The sequence below is a fragment of the Rhinoraja longicauda genome, chromosome 14 (genome assembly GCF_053455715.1).
Source record: "Rhinoraja longicauda isolate Sanriku21f chromosome 14, sRhiLon1.1, whole genome shotgun sequence".
Classification (NCBI taxonomy): Eukaryota; Metazoa; Chordata; class Chondrichthyes; order Rajiformes; family Arhynchobatidae; genus Rhinoraja; species Rhinoraja longicauda.
Window position 1 is genome coordinate 13,639,002 of NC_135966.1, and position 24,506 is coordinate 13,663,507.

General features: G+C 42.0%; 1 protein-coding gene across 1 annotated transcript in view; it reads right to left on the reverse strand.

Moving 5' to 3' along the window:
* Positions 1-4,831: 4,831 nt before the first annotated feature.
* col23a1a (collagen type XXIII alpha 1 chain a) overlaps positions 4,832-24,506 on the reverse strand; it is a 117,601-nt gene continuing 97,926 nt past the window's right edge. Inside the window, exons 13-18 of the mRNA XM_078411297.1 lie at positions 23,528-23,581; positions 20,901-20,927; positions 14,154-14,207; positions 10,194-10,280; positions 7,087-7,125; positions 4,832-5,100 (exon numbers count right to left, since the gene is read on the reverse strand). Coding sequence (XP_078267423.1) covers positions 5,098-5,100; positions 7,087-7,125; positions 10,194-10,280; positions 14,154-14,207; positions 20,901-20,927; positions 23,528-23,581 — 264 coding nt within the window. The 3' untranslated portion in view covers positions 4,832-5,097. The remainder of the gene's footprint in view (positions 5,101-7,086; positions 7,126-10,193; positions 10,281-14,153; positions 14,208-20,900; positions 20,928-23,527; positions 23,582-24,506) is intronic.

The following is a 24,506-nucleotide window of genomic DNA, read 5'->3' on the forward strand; positions in this document are numbered from 1 at the left end:
ATGTTTCTATGATGGCTTAGCAGAAATTGATTATTTTTGTAACATTTTAAAGCCAAAGTTACAGGGGTTCAGGGTGTTACTATTCAGTAATTACTACTGATTACTTACAGCTGATAGACAATTAACCATTAACTCCCACATCCAAGCATTGTGTGAAATGTTAACTCACTGCAATTTTCATTACATTTTCTCGTCTTTACCAAGAAAATTAATTCCACTGTGGCGGCTGCATTAGGCCTTTCTAAGTAAAATTGCTGGCATTGTAGGAAATAACAAGAACATTAATGAACATTTGTGGCCATCTGCCCTGCAGTCTTTATTAATATATACTTTAGCTATATATCTGCAGTTCATTATGGTATTGACAAGATAAGTCATTTTTTTAAAATTGCAGTACCCCCAGTGTTTGTAATCTCCTTTCCTATTTTTTGATCACTCACTTATTACAATATAACATTGTAACTGATTTCTGATAGCTCACATATTACAATCGTTCACACTTTTAAATCTCTACTCCTACAGCAACATTTCTTAATTTTACTGGCTTTACCTTGCACTAAACATTAATCCCTTATCATAGAAACATAGAAAATAGGTGCAGGAGGAGGCCATTCGGCCCTTCGAGCCAGCACTGCCATTCATTGTGATCATGGCTGATCGTCCCCAATCAATAACCCGTGCCTGCCTTCTCCCCATATCCCTTGATTCCACTAGCCCCATGACCTATATCTAACTCTCTCTTAAATCCATCCAGTGATTTGGCTTCCACTGCCCTCTGTCGCATAGAATTCCACAAATTCACAACTCTCTGGGTGAAAAAGTTCCTTCTCACCTCAGTTTTAAATGACATATACACTGTAAATTGCTCGATTGTAATCATGTATTGTCTTTCCACTGACTGGTTAGCACGCAACAAACGCTTTTCACTGTAACTCGGTACACGTGACAATAAATAAACTGAAACTAAACCTTGTTAAATTTAATTTAAGTCTGAAAAGGATCTATGGTGGAAGCAGAGTCTTTGAATATTTTTAGGGAAGAAGTAGATGGAAATATGATAAGCAAGTTGGTTTTTCGGTACCCATGGATGTAAAGGAAGTTTTAATCAAATCAGCTATGATCTTTTTAAAATGACAGAGCAGGCTTGAGGAACCAGTGACTTAATTCAGATGTTTATAGGTTTTTCCATTGCTTTATTTTAAAAAATGGATTCTGTTTGTACTTAACAACAAATTAAATTGCAATTAACACAACATATTTTTTAACTGCACAATTAATTACATTTTTATTTAATACTTTTAAAACTAATTACTAATTTCTATATACTTTTTCATGGTATAGAAAAGTCTAAATATTTTTCATAAAAATCAATTGCTTTGCAAACAAGGTAATTATTTGTAAATGCTTTTCCTGGGAAAGTAGTTCATCTTTATTTTAAGTCCATCGGTAATCAAATCTAAAAACTATTACTTTACATTTTTTAAGATTTTTAAATGTATAACATACTATGAAAAACAATGATGTATATTTTTAAAACTTCAAATTAAGGAACAAGCAACAAGATGTAACATAAAAATAGACTGTACAATATACCAAGATTGACATATTATAAGATGCGAGACTTGTGCAGGCAATGTCAATGTGTGCACTGTTTGCAAGAATACATTGTAATTATACAGATAAGGAGATGCAATATACCATCTGGTGGGGATGAGGAGATGCAGATTGAGTATTTTCCGATTGTGTGCATCATCCCTGTTTTATGGGTTATAAAATACCTGCTGACTTGCTGTTCATCTTTAACATTTTTTCCCCCCAGTGAGTTCCACTGTGGCAAATCAAACGTATAAGAATGGATTACAGAGACATCACGTTGGATATCTTTATTTCAAAAGTGAGACTTCCTAGGCAAGTCAATATAAGATGTAATACCATCATGGATGATTTGTTATCTTGTGTAGGAAAGAACTGCAAATGCTGGTTTAAATCGAAGGTAGATACAGAGTGCTGGTGTAACTCAGGGGGACAGGCAGCATCTCTGGGAGAGAAGGAATGGGTCACGTTTCGGGTCGAGACCCTTCTTCAGACTGAAGTCAGGGGAGTGGATGGGACAGAGATAGAATGTAGTCGGAGACAGTAAGAACTGGGAAGGGGAGGGGATGGAGAAAGAGCTATTTGAAATTAGAGGTCAATGTACATACCGCTTAGATGTAAGCTACCCAAGCAAAATATGAGGTGCTGTTCCTCCAATTTGCGCTGGGCCTCAATCTGACAATTGATGAGAGCCAGGACAGAAAGGTCATTGTGGGAATGGGAAGGGGAGTTAAAGTGCTAAACAATCGGCAGATAAGGTAGGTTAAGGCGGACTAAGCAGAGGTGTTCAGTAAAATGATTGCTGAGCCTGCACTTGGTCTCGCCGATGTACAGGAGTTGACACCTGGAACAGCGGATACAGTAGATGAGTTTGGAGGAGGTGCAAGTGAACCACTGCCTCACCTGAAAAGACCATTGGAGTCCTTGGATGGAGTCGAGGTGGGAGGTAAAGGGACAGGTGTTCCATCTCCTGCGGTTGCAGGGGAAAGTACCTGGGGAGGGGGTGGTTTGGGTAGGAAGGGATGAGTTGACCAGGGAGTTGCGGAGGGAACGGTCTCTGTGGAAAACAGAAAGGGGTGGAGATGGGAAGATGTGGCCGGTAGTGGGATCCCATTGGAGGTGGCAAAAATGTTGGAGGATTATATGCTATATGTGACGGCTGATGGGGTTGAAGGCGAGGACAAGGGGGACTTTGTCCTTGATACGAATGGGGGGAAGGGGGAGCAAGAGCGGAGCTGTGGGATATTGAGGAGACCCTAGTGAGGGCCTCATCTGTATTGGAAGAGGGGAACCCCTGTTTCCTAAAGAATGAGGACAACTCTGATGCCCTGGTATGGAAAACCTCATCCTGGGCACAGATGCAGCGTAGATGAAGGAATTGGGAGTAGGGGATAGAGTCTTTACAGGAAGCAGGGTGGTAAGAAGCGTAGTCTAGATAGCTATGGGAGTCAGTAGGTTTGTAGTAGATGTCGGTCAATAGTCTGTCTCCTGTGATGGAGATGGTGAGATCCAGAAACGGAAAGGAGATGTTGGAGATGGTCCAAGTGAATTTGATCGCAGGATAGAAATTGGTTATGACGTTGATGAAGTCAATGAGTTCTGCATGGGTGCAGGAGGTAGCACCAATGCAGTCATCAATGTAGTGGAGGTAGAGTTCCGGGATAGGGCCAGTGTACCCCTGGAACAGTGATTGTTTGACGTACCCTCCAAAGAGGCAGGCATAGCTAGGGCCCCTGCGAATGCCCATAGCTACACCTTGGATTTGGAGGAAAGGGGAGGTCTAAGGAGAAGTTGTTGAGGGTAAGGACCAGCTCTGCTAGGTGGAGGAGAGTATTAGTAGATGGTAATTGGCTGATTCGGCAGGCGAGGTGTGGTTTCTTATCATCATCATCATCATATATATACAGCCGGAAACAGGCCTTTTCGGCCCACCAAGTCCGTGCCGCCCAGCGATCTTGTTCTCTTGCCTTGAGCAAGTTGTTTCCTCAATAGATTCCTGCTGATCTATTTTAATGCCATTTAGAAGTTATCAGGTTTGTTATACTGACCAGAACAAAATGTCTTCCAAGTTGTCAAAATGCTATAAAGATCTTCTTAGGTATTTGTTAATTACACAATCTTTATCTGACTTGATCGGCATTGTACCTTGATGGGCAGAAGCTTATCAGGTGAGCTTTGTAAAGCACTTCATTGTTACGGATCTTTAATCCTTGTCATAGCACCTTAGGTGAAAGTGTTTTTAATTTTTAACATGATGACTATTTTGTTAAATGTTTCATGGGAATTTAGCAGGATTACAAGAACAACAGTCTGAATAATACTGTAACTCTGTGAAAGAAAATATGAATAATTTAATCTATTCCTCTACTAAGTACAGGGTATTACAAAGTATGTCAGGATTCAGCTAGTTCCCGATTCATTACCTTCTGTTTAAATTTGTTCCTATTGTAATTATATTTCAATGAAATGGTTGCAAAACTGAAGAAAGTTTAAACCTTGTTAGACCTTGAGCTAAAGCTAAAGAACATGTTCACAAACGGTGTCTGCTGATTATTGTGGCCTACTCCTAATAGGGTATGTATAATTGAGAACTCTCACTTATGCCAGTGGACTTTAATGAAGACAACTAGTGGATGATATTCTCACACCTTCAGTGCTGATAATTCCATGATTAATTTCCTTCTAATTCCCATGGAGCAATTTTCTTGAGCAATTGCAGAGATTAACAATAAGGTGGGATTGATTGGTGTGCAGTATTTCCAGTGTTTATCTGAAAGGTTTCATGTGTTAGATGTTCAAATTATCACAGCTACTGCCAATATTGGTGCTATTAATTAATGTATTTCCCTCTGCAAAAAATCTGAGTTTAAAACAGGAATCTGAATAAATTTTGATAACATGTACAAAATACTAGCACTAACTGCAGTTGATGTAATATCCCTGAAATAGGCGTGAATTTTGATTAAATGTGGCTTGATCAAGTTGCCAACTCGACTTAGAAGTAGAGCAAGACTTTGTACTCTGCAATACAAGTCTCCAGGTATTCCTGGATTTGCCCAAGTTGGTACAGGTGAGAGAAAATTGAAGATATTACTATTGTCCTTGCAACCTGAAAGATTTCAGGTCAGCTAAATGCAAAATGATGTCACTAAAAGTATCAAATACTTATTTTCATTATTAGAGACCAACTATCACAATGCGTAACGTGGACGTTATCTCCAAAAGTTACCAACCCAGTATTCTATTGAAGTTACCTGTCACACACTAGTGCTTTGACATCCACAATTGAGATTGTGGGATATATTTATTTTATATCATAGCTAATTTATGTTGCTTTCTTCCACTTTTGGTAAAAATTGATGAAAATAAAAGTGAACAATATTCTGTTCCATCAAGCTCAGTCCTTGCCTATTATACCAGGCTTAACATGTTCTCAGTTGAGTTTCTTTATATTATGGTGAATCACAAATAGTGTGTACAAATATGTTGCTTGCTGATTAGCAATCACTGGAAAAGAGCACATAACAATTGGTTATAAATGCAAATTTCTGAAGGTGTCACTCAAAATTCAGAGCAAGTTTGAAAAACCTGTTGATATTTCTATTGAGCATAGAATCCGAATCATATTCTCACGACACTAAACAAAATAAACTGGGTCTAGGTCCAATTTCTGGATGTGCTGAAACTTAGCCAATTTCAGAAGCTACAGTTCCTTTCACAATCCTTTCAGAATATAATTGAGTACTTTATCATTGAGTACTTTACACCTATTGAAGTATTTTTGACTTGCAGTCACTATTGCAAATCAAAAATACAGCAACATACACCAGAAATATATTGACCAGATAATCAATGTATAGAAATACTGACTGAAGAATAAATATTCCCAGCACACAAGGGATAACTCACCAGTTCATCCTGAAAGTAATGTCATGATATTTTTTAAAAACATCTCTACCTTAAACCAGGTTTAATATCTGACTAGAGAGATGTCACCACCACTCATGCAGCCCTCCCTTGTACAGCACTGGGCCAAAAGCCTAGGTTTCCCTAACATTGGGACAGGACCCATAATTGGGATTACAGCCCAGCAGAAGTTGTTTAAATGCTACGTGATAATCAAGATTATCCTTTAAGACCTAAAATTAATTTGGTGAAGATTTGAATAAATAATCCATGATCAGCAGCAGGGGTGAGAGCATAGAAGATAATAATGTTGTACTACTAATCCTCCTTGCAAGATTCCACATTCCTTCCATCCACAATCTCTTCTGATTTACAAATTGCAAGCAGTGTACAGATAAACCCCTTATTTTCACTCATCCCAGCCGTTAGGCCTTTTGGATTCAGCTTTCAATTCAATAGTGGCTGACGTAGGACTAGAGGTCGTAGCCTCAGAAAGAAAGTTCTAGAAGTTCATGAGGAGGAATTTCTTTAGTCAGAGGTGGTGAATCTGTGGAATTCTTTGCCACAGAAGGCTGTGGAGGCCAAGTCCATGGATATTTTTAAGGCAGACTTAGATAGATTCTTAATTAGTACGGTGTCAGGGGTTATGAGGAGAAGGCAGGAGAATGGGGTTAGGAGGGAGAGATAGATCAGCCATGATTGAATGGTGGAGTAGACTTGATGGGCTGAATGGCCTAATGCTGCTCCTATCACATATGACCTTATGATTGCATCATTCACATTATGAAATTTATATTGGGTTGTAATGTCAATATAAAAATAAACAGATTGTATATGTTTAAAACACAGCCTGAATTAAATCTGTGCTGCTTCATTGCACTTCAAATCCAAAATGGTCAGCACTTCTACTAGAGATCAAACAATGTCATCATTCTTTAAAATTCATTTTTACCTAAGTATTATTTTCTAAAACAGGTATCTGGTTAAATTTTGATAATATGTACAAAATAGTTGTACATATTAGTAACATATTACGGCATCAACTGCAGTTGATACCGTAATATTCCTGATTAAATGTGATTGATCAAATTGGAAACTCCACTTAGAAACAGAACAAGACTTTGCACTCTGCAAACAAGCCTCCAGACATTCCTGGATTTGCCCAAGTGGGTACAAGTGAGAGAAAATGGATGATGTATTTATTGTTCTTGCAGCCTAAAAGATTTCAGGTCAACTAAACGCAAAATGATGTAACTAAAAGCATCAAATGCTTCTTTTCATTATTAGACAGCAACTATCACACTGCCTAATCTCCAAAACGTTATCTCCAAAAGTTACCGTTTTCTAAAACCTCTTACATTATCTACCTATTTCCTGAACATCTACAAATGTTGTGTGTGAATTTCCAATGTCTTTATATATTTGCTTCAGGCCACTGGAGTTGGCTAGCATTTTGCTCATTTTCCTGCACATTTTGAACAAACATTGAACATTTGTTTAAATCTGTATGTTCATTCTGGGAAACTAAAGAACTGACTTTGTGACTGGCACATTCCCACATGAATTAAGGAAGCTTGAGAATATTACCTTGTGCCAACATCCCGGAATCGGCAAACCATCAAGACCCTACAGTGAACACAGACACGGGAACATAAGGAATGAACAAACTGACTAATTCTCATGAAGTCATATAATTTCTTTAAAATACATGTTTTAGGAGTCATTTGAAAACCATACTATATCATGAAGAGAACCTATGGAAAGAATATTCCAATTGTCAAGATGAACTAAAGTCAAGATAAAGTTGGGGCAACAGAGTGGCGCAGTGGTAGAGTTGCTGCTTTACAACACCAGAGACTTGAGTTCAATTCTGACTACAGGTGCTGGCTGTACAGAGTTTGAACGTTCTCCCTGTAACCACATGCATTTTCTCTGGGTGCTCCGGTTTCCCGCCCCACATGTAGGTTTGTAGGTTAATTGGCTTCTGTAAATTGTCCCTAGCATGTAGGATAGAACTGGTGTATGGGTGATTGCTGGTTAAAAACATAGAAAACATTTTAAAGATAGGTGCAGGCCATTCGGCCCTTCGAACCAGCACTGCCATTCAATATGATCATGGCTGATCATCTAAAATCAGTGCCCCGTTCCTGCCTTTACCCCATATCCCTTCACTCCTTTAGGTCTAAGAGCTAAATCTAACTCTCTCTTGAAAATAAGAGAGAGTTGGTACGGATTTCTTGGCTGGGCTGAAGGGCCTGTTTCCACGCTGTATCTAAACTAAACTAAACTAAAACTGCTGACTGCTGTGCTAGCTTACTGTAAGGAGATCTAATACATTTAATCTTTATCGCAACCAGAAAAACAGCCCAGGTCTGCAACATTCACTTGTCTATTTTCTCTGAGTTAGATAGAGCTCTTAATGATAGCAGAGTCAAGGGATATGGGGAGAAGGCAGGAACGGGGTACTGATTGTGCATGATCAGCCATGATCATGGTGAATGACGGTGTTGGCTCGAAGGGCCGAATGGCCTACTCCTGCACCTATTGTCTGTTGTCTATTGTCCAATTATACTGTTTGGCCCACTGTTTATGCCTAATGTTTTCTTGGTAGGGGAGGGTGGTGGTGTGTATTCAGATTTGCAACATCTGCAGTATTTTGTTTTTGACTATTATTGGTTGAATTGTGAGTTTGTTTAAAGGGAATACTAATGTTTCACTTGTTATAGGAATAAGGTAAGCTGAAAATTATGTGGATTGCTCGGTTTGCTTTCTGTGTGAAATAATGAGGAATTCATAGCAAATATGTTGTTTCCGCTTTAGCCAGAACACTGATGATTTCCATTCCAATTTTAATAAAATAAAATATTTATGATGCCATATATATCAGAAAAGATTGGCTAGGACTATTGCAGTAATCAGCAATAATCAATAATCAAACAAGAAACAATTTCCCGTACATTGACGTACAAGAAAAAATATCATTCTTACCTCCCCACAGCATCCTCAGTAAAAGAATGTACTGGGAGAAATAGACTCAGTCTATAACAGCAAGGCCCTTCACAGGACTTTGCATGTAAATCCATCACCTTGTAGGCTGAAGGTGAAGGAGCAATATCCTTGCTGCACTCTTTCTAATCCTACCACGTCCTTCTGGTAGTGTGAAGGTCAGGACACAATATTCCAACTATGGCCTGACTAATGTTTTGCACTGCTGCAGCATGACATCCCAACTCTTATATTCAGTGCCTCAGCCTAGGAAGACCAGCATGCCAAATGCCTTCTTTATTACCCTATCCAAAATGTGTTGCAATTTAAGAAGTATGAAATTGCACCTGAAACTGCACTGTACATCAACATTCCCGAAGTCTCTGTCACTTATTGTATAATGTCCTGTCAGTATTTGATGTCCCAAAATGCATCGCCTGACACTTGTCTGGATTAAGTTCCTCCTTCCACTGCTCCGCCCATCCTTTCAGCATCAACCTGTATCCTTTCATAACCCTCTTCGCTATTTGTTGCTCTATCAAATTTTGTGGTATCGGCAGTTTTCCTAATCAGCCCATCTACATTATATATATTAATACTACAGGTTACGGATTTCCAGTCAGAACCCTTTTCCCAGGGTGGACTGTCAAAGATTAGAGGACATAGTTCTAAGGTGAGATGAGCAAAGTTTAAAGGAGATGTGTGGGGCAAGTTTCCTTTTACAAAGGGTGGTAGTTGCCTGGAACACACTGTCAAGGGTGATGGTGGAGGTAGATATGATGTGGTGTTTAAGATAGGTACATGGATATGATGGGGATGGAGAGATATAGAGTGTGTGCTAGCAGATGAGATTAGTTTATCTTGACATCACGTTTGGCACAAACATTGTTGGCTGACGGGCCTGTTCTTGTGCTGTATTTTTTGTGTGCTATAAATGTAAACTACATTTAAAAATATGAATATACATAGTCAGAATAAATTAGTCACCACTACTACAGAAAGCAATTAACATTTTCAAATGATAATAATTATCCATCCAGAACCAAGAGCAGACAAACATATCACTGTGGCAAAGGGAATCACTGGGAAAGGGCAAAAATAGTTCATGAAGATGATATTAAAACTGAGAGATTATAGTTACAGATTTGAGGCATATATATAAGAAAGTAACTGCAGATGCTGGTACAAATCGAAGGTACAGATTTGAGGCATATTTCTTTGAAAAGGAGAAGACTTAAAGAAGACGAAAGAAATCTTTAAAGTAATGATTCTTTCCACATGTAGAGAATTAGGGTTATAGATAAAAGATAGTTACGTACAAATCCTCGAGAGAAATAAGGAGAACCCTCTTTACTCAGTTAGTTAAAGTCACTTCCACACGAATAAGTTACTGAAACTAACCTAGATACTATAGCGAGGAAATGAAAGACAAAATTCAGAAGAAGTGTAGCAAGATACATTTGGAGAAGGATAATATAAACACCATGGTGGATTAGTTAGGTGGAATAACATATTTCAATTATGTACACACTGCGATGTGAAAGAAAAACTTGTCAGAACCATTTCTTTTCGAATGGCTTATCTTGCAGAATAGTTGGAGTAATATCAATGTTTTACAATATAAATCTTTTAAAAACAACATACTTTTTTCTTCAATCACCATTACTTCCTGGACAAGTTTTCAACATGAGATCGTAAAAATCACGTACCACTGGACAAGGCTGATCTAATCCAGGAGGACCTTGATCTCCCTTCTGCCCCTTTGACCCTCTTTTGCCTGGGTAACTTCTTTCACCCTGTGAAAATAATTGTGGAGTGTTTTGGAAATAATGGTCAACTTGATTGTAATTTAAGCCCAATCGAATATAACATTTTGCTCCATCAGTCAGATTATGTGCACTGGCATTCATTAAATATGTACATTAGAGTCCAATTATAGTTATACTTTATTATATAATTTGCAGAAGTCTGCAGCATATTAAAATTTAAAGCTGTGGCCCAAGTGATAGGGTTAAAATTTGCACAGAATTGGCGGTTCAGTAAAATGAACAGTTTGGATTAATTTGCTCTATTTCCATTCCTTTTGCAAAACCATCGAAACATTTGACTATCCTAAACAAAATTCCAGAATTTCTGCTTTTGTTCACTTACATTGCATCAACACTTTAGGATATTGTATTTTTATTTGTATAGAATTTGTATATATGTGGAAAGAATCAGAATCTACAATGTTATTTTGTACTTCTTTACTACATCACTCACTTATGGACTATTTTGAACTATACCGTGTTGAAAATATACATTGTATTTGTCAACAATAAATGGCCTGCTATCAAAAAATAAAGATGTTATGCTCAGATTTGATCCATATTGGTTTATCATTCATCTGATTTCATATTAAAATTCCTTTTGCCAATATAGGTTGAAATTACAAGCAATTGGATTATTAAACTTTAAATTACCCCATTTGAGATTTTGAAGCAGAGCGACAGCTGCTAACCACTTGAAAGACCAAGAATCTTAGATTACTAGAAATGCAAATCAAAATGTTTTCAGTTCAACTTGCATGGTGCAATGCATTAGTACCTTGCTGGGCACTCAGGATGCATGCCCTGAAATGAGGGCTGATGTGTCTCCATCTGTTTGCCTGGTTGCATAATTCTTCCCAGCCCAGAGTTCCTCTACAGTAAGAAGCTCAACTAAGCTTGTGTAGCCAAACAAAGACAGACAAACAACGACAAACAAACGCAGTAGCTTTCCATCACACCCGACAGGAGGTGAAGAGACATGAATAGATAGATAGAGATGAAGGTGAAGATGCATGCGGGCAGCCCAACAAAACGGAGCCGGTGAAGCCGCTCCTCACCAATGGTCTCTCTCACCACGCCGGCCAGGTGCAGCTTGGGCTCCACTTTCTGGCCATGACCAACTGTACTGGCCTGTCCTGTGCCAGCCTCTCCCTACCAAGCCAAGGGCCACTCATTGCTGTAGGAGCATTAATATAGGGTTGGGCTTCATGGTCCAAAGATTATCTTAGTGGAGGTCAGGATCCCATTCAAATAATATTTCCACTGCTTTTTTATCATTCTTGCCATGATTTGTTGGTGGGTTTTGAATGAGTGAATTTGGTCCTAGCGCCAACCAACTTCACAAAAGGGAAAAACTATTGGAGAACAATTTCAAATTTTCTATCAGCTTCATATTTGTTTTATGTAAATATCAAAAGATGAGCAAACATACTTTGTGAAACCTTCCTTAGTTTAGATTAGTTTAGACATGCAGCATAGAAACAAGTTCTTCAGCCTACCAAGTGCATGCCAACAATTAATCAAGGGCATGGAATTGCTATCCAATAGCTTTAGCTTTGCAACTGAAAAGTACTAAAACAACTTTCAATTTTACCTGGGTTCCTGCTTATTTCTTTTCATGAACCACCATTTTCACACAAGACAAACCTTTCAGCACAGAAACTGGATTATTCCACAGCCTCTGCTCACATTACTATGTATTCATCTTCCAGAAAACTATTTATCAAATAAATAAAATTATCAATCTAATTAAAAAAAACACAAAGAGCTTCAAATAACTCAGCGGGTCAGGCAGCATCTCTGGAGACATGGATAGGCGACCCTTCTTCAGACTGATTGTAGTTGGGATGAGAAAGCTGGAAGAGACGTAGGAACAGGACAAAGCCTGGCAAGTTACAGGTGGAGCCGGATGAACAGCACATCATATTCCACTTGGGTAGCCTACAATCTAACGGTGTGAACATTGAATTCTTCAACCTCACCTGAATGCACAACATCTTTCCCTTTTCCCCTGTCCCCTTCCACCTATATACCTTCCTCTGGCTTCACATCCCATGCTTCTTTTCTCCTTATTTCACCCCTTTTGCCTTTTCATCTCTAGACTTTGTCCAACCATCTGTCAACCAAAACCCTCCTCACCTGAATGCACCTATCACTTGCAAGGCGTTGTCCCATCCCACCCTCCCCCCCCCCCGGCAATCAGTCTGAAGAAACGATCCTAACCCGAAAAGTCATCAAAACATTTTCTTCAGAGATGTTGCCTGAACCGCTGAGTTACTCCAGCACTTTGTGGCTTTTTGGTAAACCAGCATCTATAATTCTTCATGTCTCTATATTGATCTAATAATTTGATTGATAAGTCATGATCAGAATTATTTTTGATATCCTCCAAATTACTCTACTTCAAGTTATTGCTTTGAATTACCGACTAAATTGAAGGAAAATAGTATTTAGTTTTTTTGTCCACAAATCCGTAAAAGGAGTAGAACAGGTCAAAGGTGATTCCAAAGAATATATACTGCATGTTTCCCTTTATTAGCTGAAGCTAAGAGCAAGGCATTTATATTGGAATTGTTTAATTGCTAGTTAGATCGCAGCGTGAGTTCAGCATGGAGTTCCGGTCACTACATCATGGGGAGATGCATGGCAGAGAGTGCAGAAGAGGTTTACTGTAATGGATATTGTTAGGAATTGAAAAAAATTACATGAAGATGGATTTAATTTTCTGGGACTGTTTGTCTTTGGAAAATAAGTGCCATGGGAACTTAAACAAAGTGAGTTAGAATAAACAGGAAAAAGCCAGAACCATAAAGTAAATATAATCAGCATATAGATCATAGGGCAGGTAATAAAACTGATTTTCACACAGTTGATGGTAGAGGTCTGAAGCTCACTGCCTATCAGGGTGATAGAGGCTGAAACCATGTCACATTTAATCAATGCTTGAATGTGTACTTGAACAGTTGTGCTATGCAGGGTTAAGGAGCTACCTCTGAGGAGCTGTGGACATAGTGGGTGGCACAGTGGTAGAGTTGCTGCCTTACAACGCCAGAGACCAGGTACAATCCTGGCCACGGGTGTTGTCATACGGAGTTTGTACGTTCTCCTGTGACCGCGTGGGTTTTCTCCGGGTGCTCTGGTTTCCTCCCACACACTAGATGTACAGGTTGTAGGTTAATTGGCTGCAGTAAAAATTGTAAATTGTCCCTAGTGCATTGTGTCTGGGGATGGTTGGTCGGTCGGTGCAGGCTCTGTGGGCTGAAGGGCCTGTTTCTGCTCTGTATCTGCGAAGTCTAAAGTAAAGTCTAATGCTAAGGTACTACCTCTAAGGATATAGGTGGCATTGGGATGAGTCTCCCTTTATCACCAGTGAGTGAGATGATGGGCTGAATGATCTTCCGTGTCATAAATTTCTAGTGATTCCATGATTAGTTTTTGCGATCATTCAGTAAATGATGTTGAGTGTTTATTTTCTTTTTATTAAGTATAAGTCTTGTTTCAATAATCCCAGACATTGTCCTGCATTTCATAATTGTAGGTCGAGGTCCCATTCCAGCTCACAAAGTCAGCTCATACTTTTGGAGGTTAAACCTTTCAGAAAACAAATTAGCTGCTGTGTTTTCCTACTTTACAATGGCAACTGTACTTGAAAAGTCTCTCATTAGCAGTGTAGCATGGAGAGAAGTCCCAAGGTCATAAAACAGGAGGTTTTATTTGCCAATTCCACTTGCACAAATAGTTATAGTTGCACTCACTGATACTGCCATATTATAATCATATAAAATGGTGCATATATAAAAGGGGCAACCTTTTTTCTAACTACCATATCTAATTAACGCTTGCTTTCAATATATCTTTCACCTTGTCTCCTTTTTCACCTCTGTTCCCCTTTTGCCCTCTGAGTCCTGGGAAGCCCTGTAATTAATAATAGTGTTTGCACACAAAGTCAACATGGCAATTTGTATCAGTGACATAGCATTCTGAAATAGATTGCAATTTAATGCAGATGTAAGTATAAACATTCATACAGTAGTCTTTACAAATGCATGTAATTTAGAACATTAAACAGTAAAGTGAGTATTCAGATTATTTGAAGTTTTTGGTTATGGAACATAAAATTGGTGAACACTGGTCAGCTCATGAAAATGGTGCATAAACAACAGATAACATGGAACTATTCACCAAAACTCTAGCATTTCTCTCTCTGATAAACAGATTATCGAAAAAATATTTAATAAGTTATGCTGGGGCTGTTTTCTCCTGAGCAAAGGAGGCTAAGGGGTGATCTAATAAGGTTTACAAAATTGAGGGGTATTGTTAGGGTAGATAGTCATTGTCTTTTTTCCCAGGATAAAAGTGTCTAAACTAGAGGGCATAGGTTTAAGGTCAGAAAGGAGAGATTCAAAGGAGATGGCAGGTTTCTCACACAAAATGGAGGTTATATGGAACAAGCAACCAAAAGAAGTAGTAGAGGCAGATATAATTACATTAAAAAGATATTTGGACAGATACATTGACGGAAAAGGTTTAGAGGGAGAACTGCAGATGTTGGTTTACATAAAAGGACACAATGTGCTGGAGTAACTCAGATGGTTCAGGTAATGGATAGGGGACATTTTAGGTCGAGTCTGAAGGACGACACCTATCCATGTTCTCCAGCGATGCTGCTTGACCCATTGAGTTACTCCAGCATTGTGTCCTTTTAAGCTCTAAAGGGACATAGGCCAAAAGCAGGATAATGGGATTAGCACAGATTGACATCTTGTCAGGCATGGACAGATTGGGCCGAAAGGCCTGCCTCTATGCTGCAGAACTGTATGAACGAGAAACTGGAGTCATGAAATCAGCAGAAAGAAACTTATAAGGAAAAGTTAATTGAAAGAATGCACCCAGGAATTCCAGCAAATGCAATATGTACTTTAGATTTCTAAATCTACCATATCTTGTTTTTACATCATTTCTTTCTCTTGGTTGAGAAACAAACACCAGATCCTGGTTAGGGTTAGTGTTATGATGTTGTGGTGAGATGTTGTAGGTTTTAAGGCTAAAAGAGAATTCTATCTTTTTGCAAAACACTGATGTACAGAATATAAAGTCTCACATACAAAAGATATTTTGTGTCTATTCACAAGTATGGTTGCATTTTGTCTTTAAGGGTGCAAAAATAAATCTGAAACTGGATTAGTGATTCAATAGCAGCCCAGTCCATCACCGAAACCAATCTCCCTTCCATTGACTCCCTCTATACTTCACGCTGCCTCAGCAAGGCCAGCAGCATAATCAAGGAATAGTCTCAGCCTCAGGAACAGGAAGGTGGTGCAGGAGTCCTCAATCTCGAACAGATATTCTCTTTTAGATGCCATCCCAACCCAAACGTCACCCATCCTTTTTCTTCAGAGATGCTGCCTGTCCCGCTGAGTTACTCCAGCACTTTGTGTCTATCTTTGGTATAAACCACCATCTGTAGTTCTTTGTTTCTACCCTTTTGGACCTCAAGAACCACTCCCTCTTCTCCCCACTCCCATCAGGCAAGAGGTACAGAAGTTTGGAAACGCATACCTCCAGATTCAGGGATAGTTTCATCCCAGCTATTATCAGGTAACTGAACCATCATATTATGGCGAGTCCGAAACTTGTTGGTTGTAGACGAAGTTTATTGCAGCCGCAATACACGAATACAGAGTTAAACAACAAGGTACAGGACAACCAATACAAACTTACTGTCTTCCTTGAAGACTTCGCCGAACTGACTAAAACGGGCGCCAAACGCGCACATGACATCGCTGGCCAATCAGCGATGTCGTTCCCTGGACCAATCCCCATGGTCGCGTTCCCACGTGACCTCGCTGGCCAATCCGAGGGTTCGACGACCTGGACCATTCTCTATGGTCGCTACATGACCCCCCCCAGAACCCGAGGTGCGGAACCTAGCTGGGAGCCGGATTTCGCGACCATAACGAGTACGGAGAGGGACAGCCTGAACCACAGGAGCCGGAGGTTCCGGACTTGGTGGAACAGCCGGAACGAGAGGTTCTGGAGGAACTACCGGCACGGGGGGTCCTGGAGGAACTGCCGAAACGGGGGGTCCTGGAGGAACTGTCGGAACGGGGGTTTCTGGACTGGGCGGAACTAACGGAGGTCGGCCTCTCCTAGGGGTTTGACCGACCAGGACTGGTTGATCCGGGTCCAAATGGGCAGGTTTGAGCCGGGACACCGAGATGAGTTCACTCTTGCCGCCCATGTCTAAGGTGAAAGTAGCCGTTCCCTTACGTAAAACCCGGAACGGCCCTTGATAGACCCTCTGCAACGGGGCACGATGGGCATCTTTACGCAGAAAAACAAACTCACAGTCCTTCAGGGAAGACGGTTCATGTACCATGGGACACCCATGACGTGAAGTCGGCACTGGAGCCAGGGAGCCCACCCGTTCCCGGAGGGATGCTAACGCTGATGGGACGGTAGGAAGCAGGGCTGAAGGGTCCGGAAACAGATCTCCGGGTACTCGACGTGTCGAGCCATATACTAGCTCTGCGGACGACGCACCGAGATCTGGCTTAGGAGCAGTCCGGATGCCCAAAAGAACCCAAGGGAGTTGGTCTACCCAGTCCGGGCCTTCAAGCCTTGCACTGAGGGACGCCTTAAGTTGGCGGTGGAACCTTTCTACGAGTCCATTTGCCTGGGGGTGATATGCAGTTGTGGGTTGTAACTTGGACCCGTACAGTTCCGCCAGCGCGGCCCAGAGGGACGAAGTGAACTGTGGCCCTCTGTCAGTTGTAATAACTGCCGGGACCCCGAAACGAGCTACCCAATGAAGGGCCAAAGTCCTAGCACAAGACGCTGACGAGATATCAAACAATGGGAAAGCCTCTGGCCACCGGGTGAACCGATCCACCACCGTGAGGAGGTGGGTGTAGCCCCGGGAAGAAGGCAAAGGCCCGACCAAATCCACGTGGATGTGGAAAAAACGAAAAGCCGGGACCCCGAAATCCTGTACGGGGGGCTGGACGTGGCGCTGGACTTTAGCGGTCTGACAGGGCACGCAGGAACGTGCCCACCCCGCTACCTGTTTCCGCAGGCCATGCCAGACAAACCTCGCTGCTACCAAGGCAGAGGTGGAGCGGATGGACGGGTGCGCCAGCCCATGAATGGCATCGAAAACCCGGCGCTGAAGGGAGGGCGGTACTACCGGCCTGGGACGAGGAAGAGAAACATCGCACCAGACTTTCGTGCCCTCCGACCCACAAGCTACCTGGGCCAACTTCAATGGGTTCTTTTGGGCATCCGGACCTTTGAACTATCTTTAATCGAACTTTACTGGACTTAACTTGCACTAAATGTTATACCCTTTATCTTATATCTGTACACTGTGGACAGCTTGATTGTAATCATGCATCGTTGTTACGCTGATTGGATAGCAAGCACCAAAAAAGCTTTTTACTGTGCCTTGGTACATGTGACAATAATAAACCAAACTAAACAGAAAACTCAGGGATTCAATACAATACAATATATCTTTATTGTCATTGTACCCAGGGGTACAACGAGATTGGGAATGCGCCTCCCATACGATGCAATAATTTAAATAATTAACAGCAACCCAACGAAACGAAACAATTTTTGACCAATAATAACTGGTGTAATCCTGGGAATATTAAGACGCTTTCTCGTTCCTGCTTGCCGGACCTGGAACATCTAACTATCCTATGCCGACCATTCTACCTACCCCGGGAGTTCAGCTCGATGATCATCACAGCCGTCTATATCCCACCGCATGCGGACACCGACGTGGCACTGTCCACCCTACACGATGTGTTGTGTCAACACCAAAACAAGAACCCTGATGCGGCTGTGCTGGTGGCTGGAGACTTCAATAGGGGAAATCTCAAAAAGGTCATGCCCAACTTCTACCAACACATCACGTGTGTCACCAGGGGGGAAAGAACTTTGGACCACTGCTACACGCCGTTCAGGAAAGGCTACAAGGCCGTTTCTCTCCCTCCTTTTGGGAAATCTGACCACGCTGCCATTTTCCTGCTGCCGGAGTACAAACAACGGATAGTACGGGAAGCGACAGTGACGAGGGACGTAAAGCGGTGGGCTGACCATTCAGAGGCCATGCTGCAGGATGCACTGAGCGAAGTCGACTGGAACATGTTCCAAGAACGTTCCAGAGACGTAAATGAGTTTGCGGAAGCGGTTACGGACTTCATTGCCACTATAGCCGATACCATCATCCCCACGGTAAGGGTCAGTATCTTCCCTAACCAAAAACCCTGGGTGGACAGGTCTATTCGCGTGTCCTTGAATGCTCGCACCGCTGCTTACAACTCCGGCCTGGCATCCGGCAACATGGACGACTACAAGGGAGAGTCCTACCGACTGCGAAGGGCAGTGAAGGATGCAAAAAAGAGGTACCGGGACAAGATGGAGTCACAGATGGAGCAGCAGGACACCAGGCGCCTTTGGCAGGGGCTACGGACTATAACTAGCTACAGGTCCAGCACCCCCTCAACCGGAAGTGCCGGCTCCTCCTTAGCTGATGACCTGAACTCTTTTTACGCACGGTTTGAGACGGGTAACACCACCAGCTCGCCGTCTAAAAACAGCACCGAAGGGGCGCTGGCTAGCGAGGCTGGAGGGGGATCCACCGCCGGGGATGTGCACACATTCTCGGTGTCCGAGCATGAGGTGAGGTGGGCTCTGACGCGTGTGAACACGAGGAAAGCTGGAGGCCCAGATGGTATATCTGGGCGAGTACTAAAGTCTTGTGCTACTCAGCTTGCTCCAGTGCTCACCACAATATTCAACCTCTCCTTGGCAAAGTCCGTGGTCCCTGCATGCTTCAAAAGATCCATCATTGTACCGGTGCCAAAGAATGCCTCTCCAGCGTGTTTAAATGACTACCGACCGGTGGCCCTCACCTCGGTTGTCATGAAATGCTTGGAGAGGCTAGTCAAGAAGCACATCTGCGCCCTCCTTCCTCGCAACATGGACCCACTACAGTTCGCATACCGTCCGAACAGGTCCACGGATGATGCGGTCTCCCAGGTTCTACACACCGCTCTCTCTCATCTGGACAGCCAGGGGGGCTATGTGAGGATGCTGTTCATTGACTTTAGTTCAGCATTCAACACAATAGTCCCCAGCAGACTGGTTGAAAAGCTGCTGGAACTGGGGCTTAGCACCCCTCTGTGTGCCTGGGTCCTGGACTTTCTCACTGCCAGGCCCCAAGTGGTCAGGATGGGGGAACACACATCTAGCTCCCTCACCCTGAACATAGGATCCCCCCAGGGCTGCGTCCTTAGCCCCCTACTGTACTCCCTGTACACACATGACTGTAGGGCCAGGTTCAGCTCAAACTCCATCATCAAGTTTGCTGATGACACTGTGGTGGTGGGCCGGATCTCCAACAACGATGAGAAGGCCTACCGGGAGGAGTTGGCTGATCTGGCACTCTGGTGTCAGGACAATAGCCTCCTCTTGAATGTCACTAAAACAAAGGAGCTGATTGTGGACTTCAGAAGGGCTAAACATCCAAGGACGTACACGCCACTGGAGATAAATGGGTCTATTGTGGATAGGGTGAGCAGTTTCAAATACTTGGGAGTCCGCATCGCAGAGGATCTGACGTGGGCAACGCACATTGCCGCACTGGTGGGTAAGGCTAAGCAGCGCCTTTACCACCTTAGACAACTGAGGAAATTCAGAGTGTCGCTGAGGATCCTTCATTGCTTCTACTCTGGGGCTGTAGAGAGCATCCTGTCCGGCAACATTACAGTCTGGTTTGGGAACAGCTCTGCCCAGGACAGGATGGCCCTGCAGAGAGTAGTGCGTTCGGCAGAACGCACCATGGGAACTACACTCGTCCCCCTGCAGGACCTATACATCAGGAGGTGCAGATCCAGAGCAAGCAAGATCATGAGGGACCCCTGCCACCCCAGTAACGGACTGTTCCAGATGCTAAGGTCAGGCAAACGCCTCCGCTGTCACGCTGTGAAAACGGAGAGGATGAGACGGAGCTTCTTCCCACAGGCCATCAGGACTGTCAACTTTGATAACCCCAGAGACTAAATTTTTGTCGACACTTTTTGTGCTATGTTTAGTAACTTATTAACTTTATTTATATGCTGTAACTGTAATTCTTTTTGTGCACAACCCGCAGGCATTGCCACTTTCATTTCACTGCACATCGAGTATGTGTATGTGACAAATAAATTTGACTTGACTTGAATTGTAACAGTTTTTAGACAGGGTAAAGTGCAAGTTGATCTATGCGTTGTGGCCATCCGGCTCAGCAGGACCGGTTCATAGCAGCTATGGCCCTGGGGATGGTGAACTTTCATTTTGGCCCTTCTGTTTACATCATGTGCTTGATCTATCTCTGTAACCAGCTTCCTTACAAGATGTTTCAATATTTACCTGTTCTAGAAAATATATATTTTTATCATAACACATTTGGTCTCAAAATAGCAACCTGTAAAGTTGCAAGCTTTTGACATAGCTCTCTGAAATAAGTCACTTCATTTTGCATGGATTTTCAGATTCTATTAATTAACAATTTTGTATTTCAATTTAATAATTTAAAACATTATGTCAAAAGATACTTACATCTAATCCTGGTTCACCGAGTTTACCCTGCATCAGAAAAGCGAAAGGAAGTAAATGCTAAACTTCACTGTAAGATATCTTTGCCTGATTATTTGCCTAAATAGATCTACTTTAAAATAATAAATTCACCATGACTGCATATGTCACAGCTAAAATTAAAGGAAGAGAAACAACCCAAGACATTCATATATATGAGAGCAAGTTCACTAATCAAGATTTCCCAGAGGGGGTCTAATTCCAAAACTAATTCAGGTTGAAAACATGATACCACAGTGCAGTAACCTAATCATCTCCTTATGAGCGTGTATCAAATTTTATTTCCTATCGCCACTGTGAAGTATTTCTGTTAAACGCTCCATGAAACTACTTGGCCATGAAATTTAAGGGTGCCCAAATTGGTATGCAGACTGAACATAGCAACAGAGTGCAAGTGATCTCTTTATTCATGAGCCCACTGATAGAAACATGGAAACATAGAAAATAGGTGCAGGAGTAGGCCATTCGGCCCTTTGAGCCAGCACCGCCATTCAATATGATCAGGACTGATCATCCAAAATCAGTACCCCGTTCCTGCTTTTTCCCCATATTCCTTGATTCCTTTAGCCCTAAGAGCTAAATCTAACTCCCTCTTGAAAACATCCAGTGAATTGGCCTCCACTGCCTTCTGTGGCAGCGAATTTCACAGATTCACAAGTCTCTGGTTGAAAATGTTTTTCCTCATCTCAGTTATAAATGGCCTACCCCTTATTCTTAAACTGTGACTCCTGGTTCTGGACTCTCCCACCCTCGGGAACATTTTTCCTGCAATCTCCAGGAAGCTCAGTTGCTTCAAAATAAGTACTGCAACTTTGAAATGTGCTTCCCCACTTTGGTAATGTAATGTGTTTCCCTGGGCAGGGGTTGTCAAGAATGAGGACCAGCGGTCACTTCCTGATTGTGTGCAGGAGGCAAGATTGATTTCCGTTAAGTGGCTGGGAGTGGAACGGTTGGATGAAGATTGGGGTCTCCATTACAAATTTGGAGGCACAGACCAACTGGCGGGTTGTGTGAGAATTTGGTTGGAGAGGAGATTGGAAAAATAGTGGGGGTGTAAGGGGGAAGATAAAAGATGCATGGAACTTATCTCAATGGATTGTCAGTATGGTGCTACACTGTGAAAACTTCCAACTTATGTGGTTTCCAAATATTCTGTGAGGGTGAGGCACAACAGTGGAATGCACATCCTCCACTATGAGGGAGACCACAGATACTTTCAGTGTTTCAGGGAGCCACATGCACAGGAGGCTACAGTGACTTGAGAGTGCTTTGGAGCTGGAGTTGTGGCTGTGATACCTATGAGATGCTTCATGGACAGTACATTTAGGGAAGTGCTTACGTTATCTCTTGAGTGTGAACAGGCAGAGTGGTCTGGGGCATGGGTGACCGCCAAACAGGCTATGAGGAACAGGAAGGTGGTGCAGGAGTCCATGGAGTCCATCTCATTCCTGAACAGATATTCTCTTTTTGATGCCATTCCGACCCAAAACGTCACCCATCCTTTTTCTCAAGAGATGCTGCCTGACCCGTTGAGTTACTCCAGCACTTTGTGTCTATATTTGGCATAAACCACCATCTGTAGATCTTTGTTTCTACCCTTTTGGATGCCATTGATTCCTCTGGGGAGCGCCGTCAGAGACAGGAGTATGGCATAGTAAGTAACTCAACTACACAGGACTCCAGGAAGAAGAGGGACAGACAAAAGTCTATGGAGGCTCAGTCATCATGTTCATTTAAAACATTTCTGGACATCAATGGAATCCAGAAATATGTGGATAGTAGCACTGAGGGAAGATCAGCTATGATCTTTGAAAAGATTAAATTGGTTTAGGAGGCTTGATGGCCTACATCTACCCTGTTTCCAATATTATTGTTTTTTAATGGTGTCCCTTTCTGGGACAAATTGATCCAATTTGTGAAAGGCATAACTGGATTATATATCTGTGGTGGAAAAGCCAGTCCAATTACCAGAGTGATGCGATACAACCCATGACATGTTTCACTCTGTGTTGCTAAGAATTCCATTTGCTTAGTGCTGAAATAATCAGCACAATTCAATACAATTTATTGGCAATGTTGTTTTGTTATCTGCCCTTAAAGATGTCTTGTTACCAAGTGTTAAGCTGAAGTGTCAGATGCAGAGCTTTAGAAGGGGTACGTACAAGTGCTATCCCAAGGTGACTAACTCCCTCCAGAAGACATGATCCAGTGAAAGAAAACTTTCTTTAGGTGAACTTTTTAAAAATGTTGGGTAATATCTTGTGTGACTGCAGCAAGTTTCTGAGATCAGTGTTAATCCGCACTTGGTCAGAATGGTACCGAAGGAGTTGATCCCCTGGTTCGAAACAACACCGAGGCGATAACAAGCTAGGACTCGTTAAATATTTGAGGGCTTATAGAGACTTGTGTGACCAGAAATGACTCTGATTTGAAAGGAGGGGGAGGCACAGAGAGAGCAACATGCAATCCGCAGGCGTTGCCACTTTCATTTCACTGCACATCGTGTATGTGCATGTGACAAATAAACTTGACTTGACTTGACTTGACTTGGGCAGTTAAAACTTTTTGTAGCAAACATCTCGAGTTCTTACCTTTTCTCCCTTTTGACCAGGAAGACCTATAAAACCTGTGGAACCAGGATTTCCCTGTAAAAAGGACATGCCACAATGTCATTAATTAATCTGTTATTCAACTTCTATAACTTGCAATATATTTTTAAGTTACATCATTGATTTATGTTCAGCATTAGTAAGAACAATTTACTGATGCCTCAGGTAGATAGGGTAATGGGTCACTGCAGCAAATGTGGGTAAAACCTCCCTGAAATCCATGGAAAGAAAACTTGGCTCATTCTACAAACAAAATGTGATCATCCCATGCATTTGTATCAGTGTAATAGTCCTAAATAGAGTTTGTAAAGATCGAAATACAGCAATACAGTTATCACCTTTGCAAAGACTACTGACGATTTTAGTTCCACGTGCATTCCTTTAAAATTTATTCAAAAGGGATCTTTTAAGGACATCGCCGGAAAGGCCTGTTTCTGCACCATATCTCTAAAGTCTAAAGAAAGAACAGGAGCCCTGAATGGGCTAGGACAGGTGGGGGAAGAAAGATAAGTTTCTTCTGGGAGTGACTGGAGGGTGCATAGATCTCCAAAGCAGCTTTTAAGAAGCTTGCCTATGATTTTCCTGTTTATCATATAATCCCTGAATCCCTTGATGTGACTGTCCCCCGTTATCTGTACCTAATCTGACCTCATAACTCTCGATATAAGTTTCCGTCAGCCTTCTACATAAACTCCAAATCGATTGATGGGTCTTTCCTCCAGCACTTTTTGGGATATTGTACCCCCAAATGCCTCAATGTGTCTTTCTCAGCTCTCTTTATACATTTTCCCACAACCCTTCAATATGTCTCTACAAAATTCCCAACCCTTTCGAAGGGTCTCTCTTCACCAGGCCTCTATTTGCATATCCCCCAATGAGTCTGCTCTGCTTCCAAAACAATGAAAGGTGCACATAGCTAATTAAACTATAATAAAACTGTTAATCTGGCAGGAATGAGACT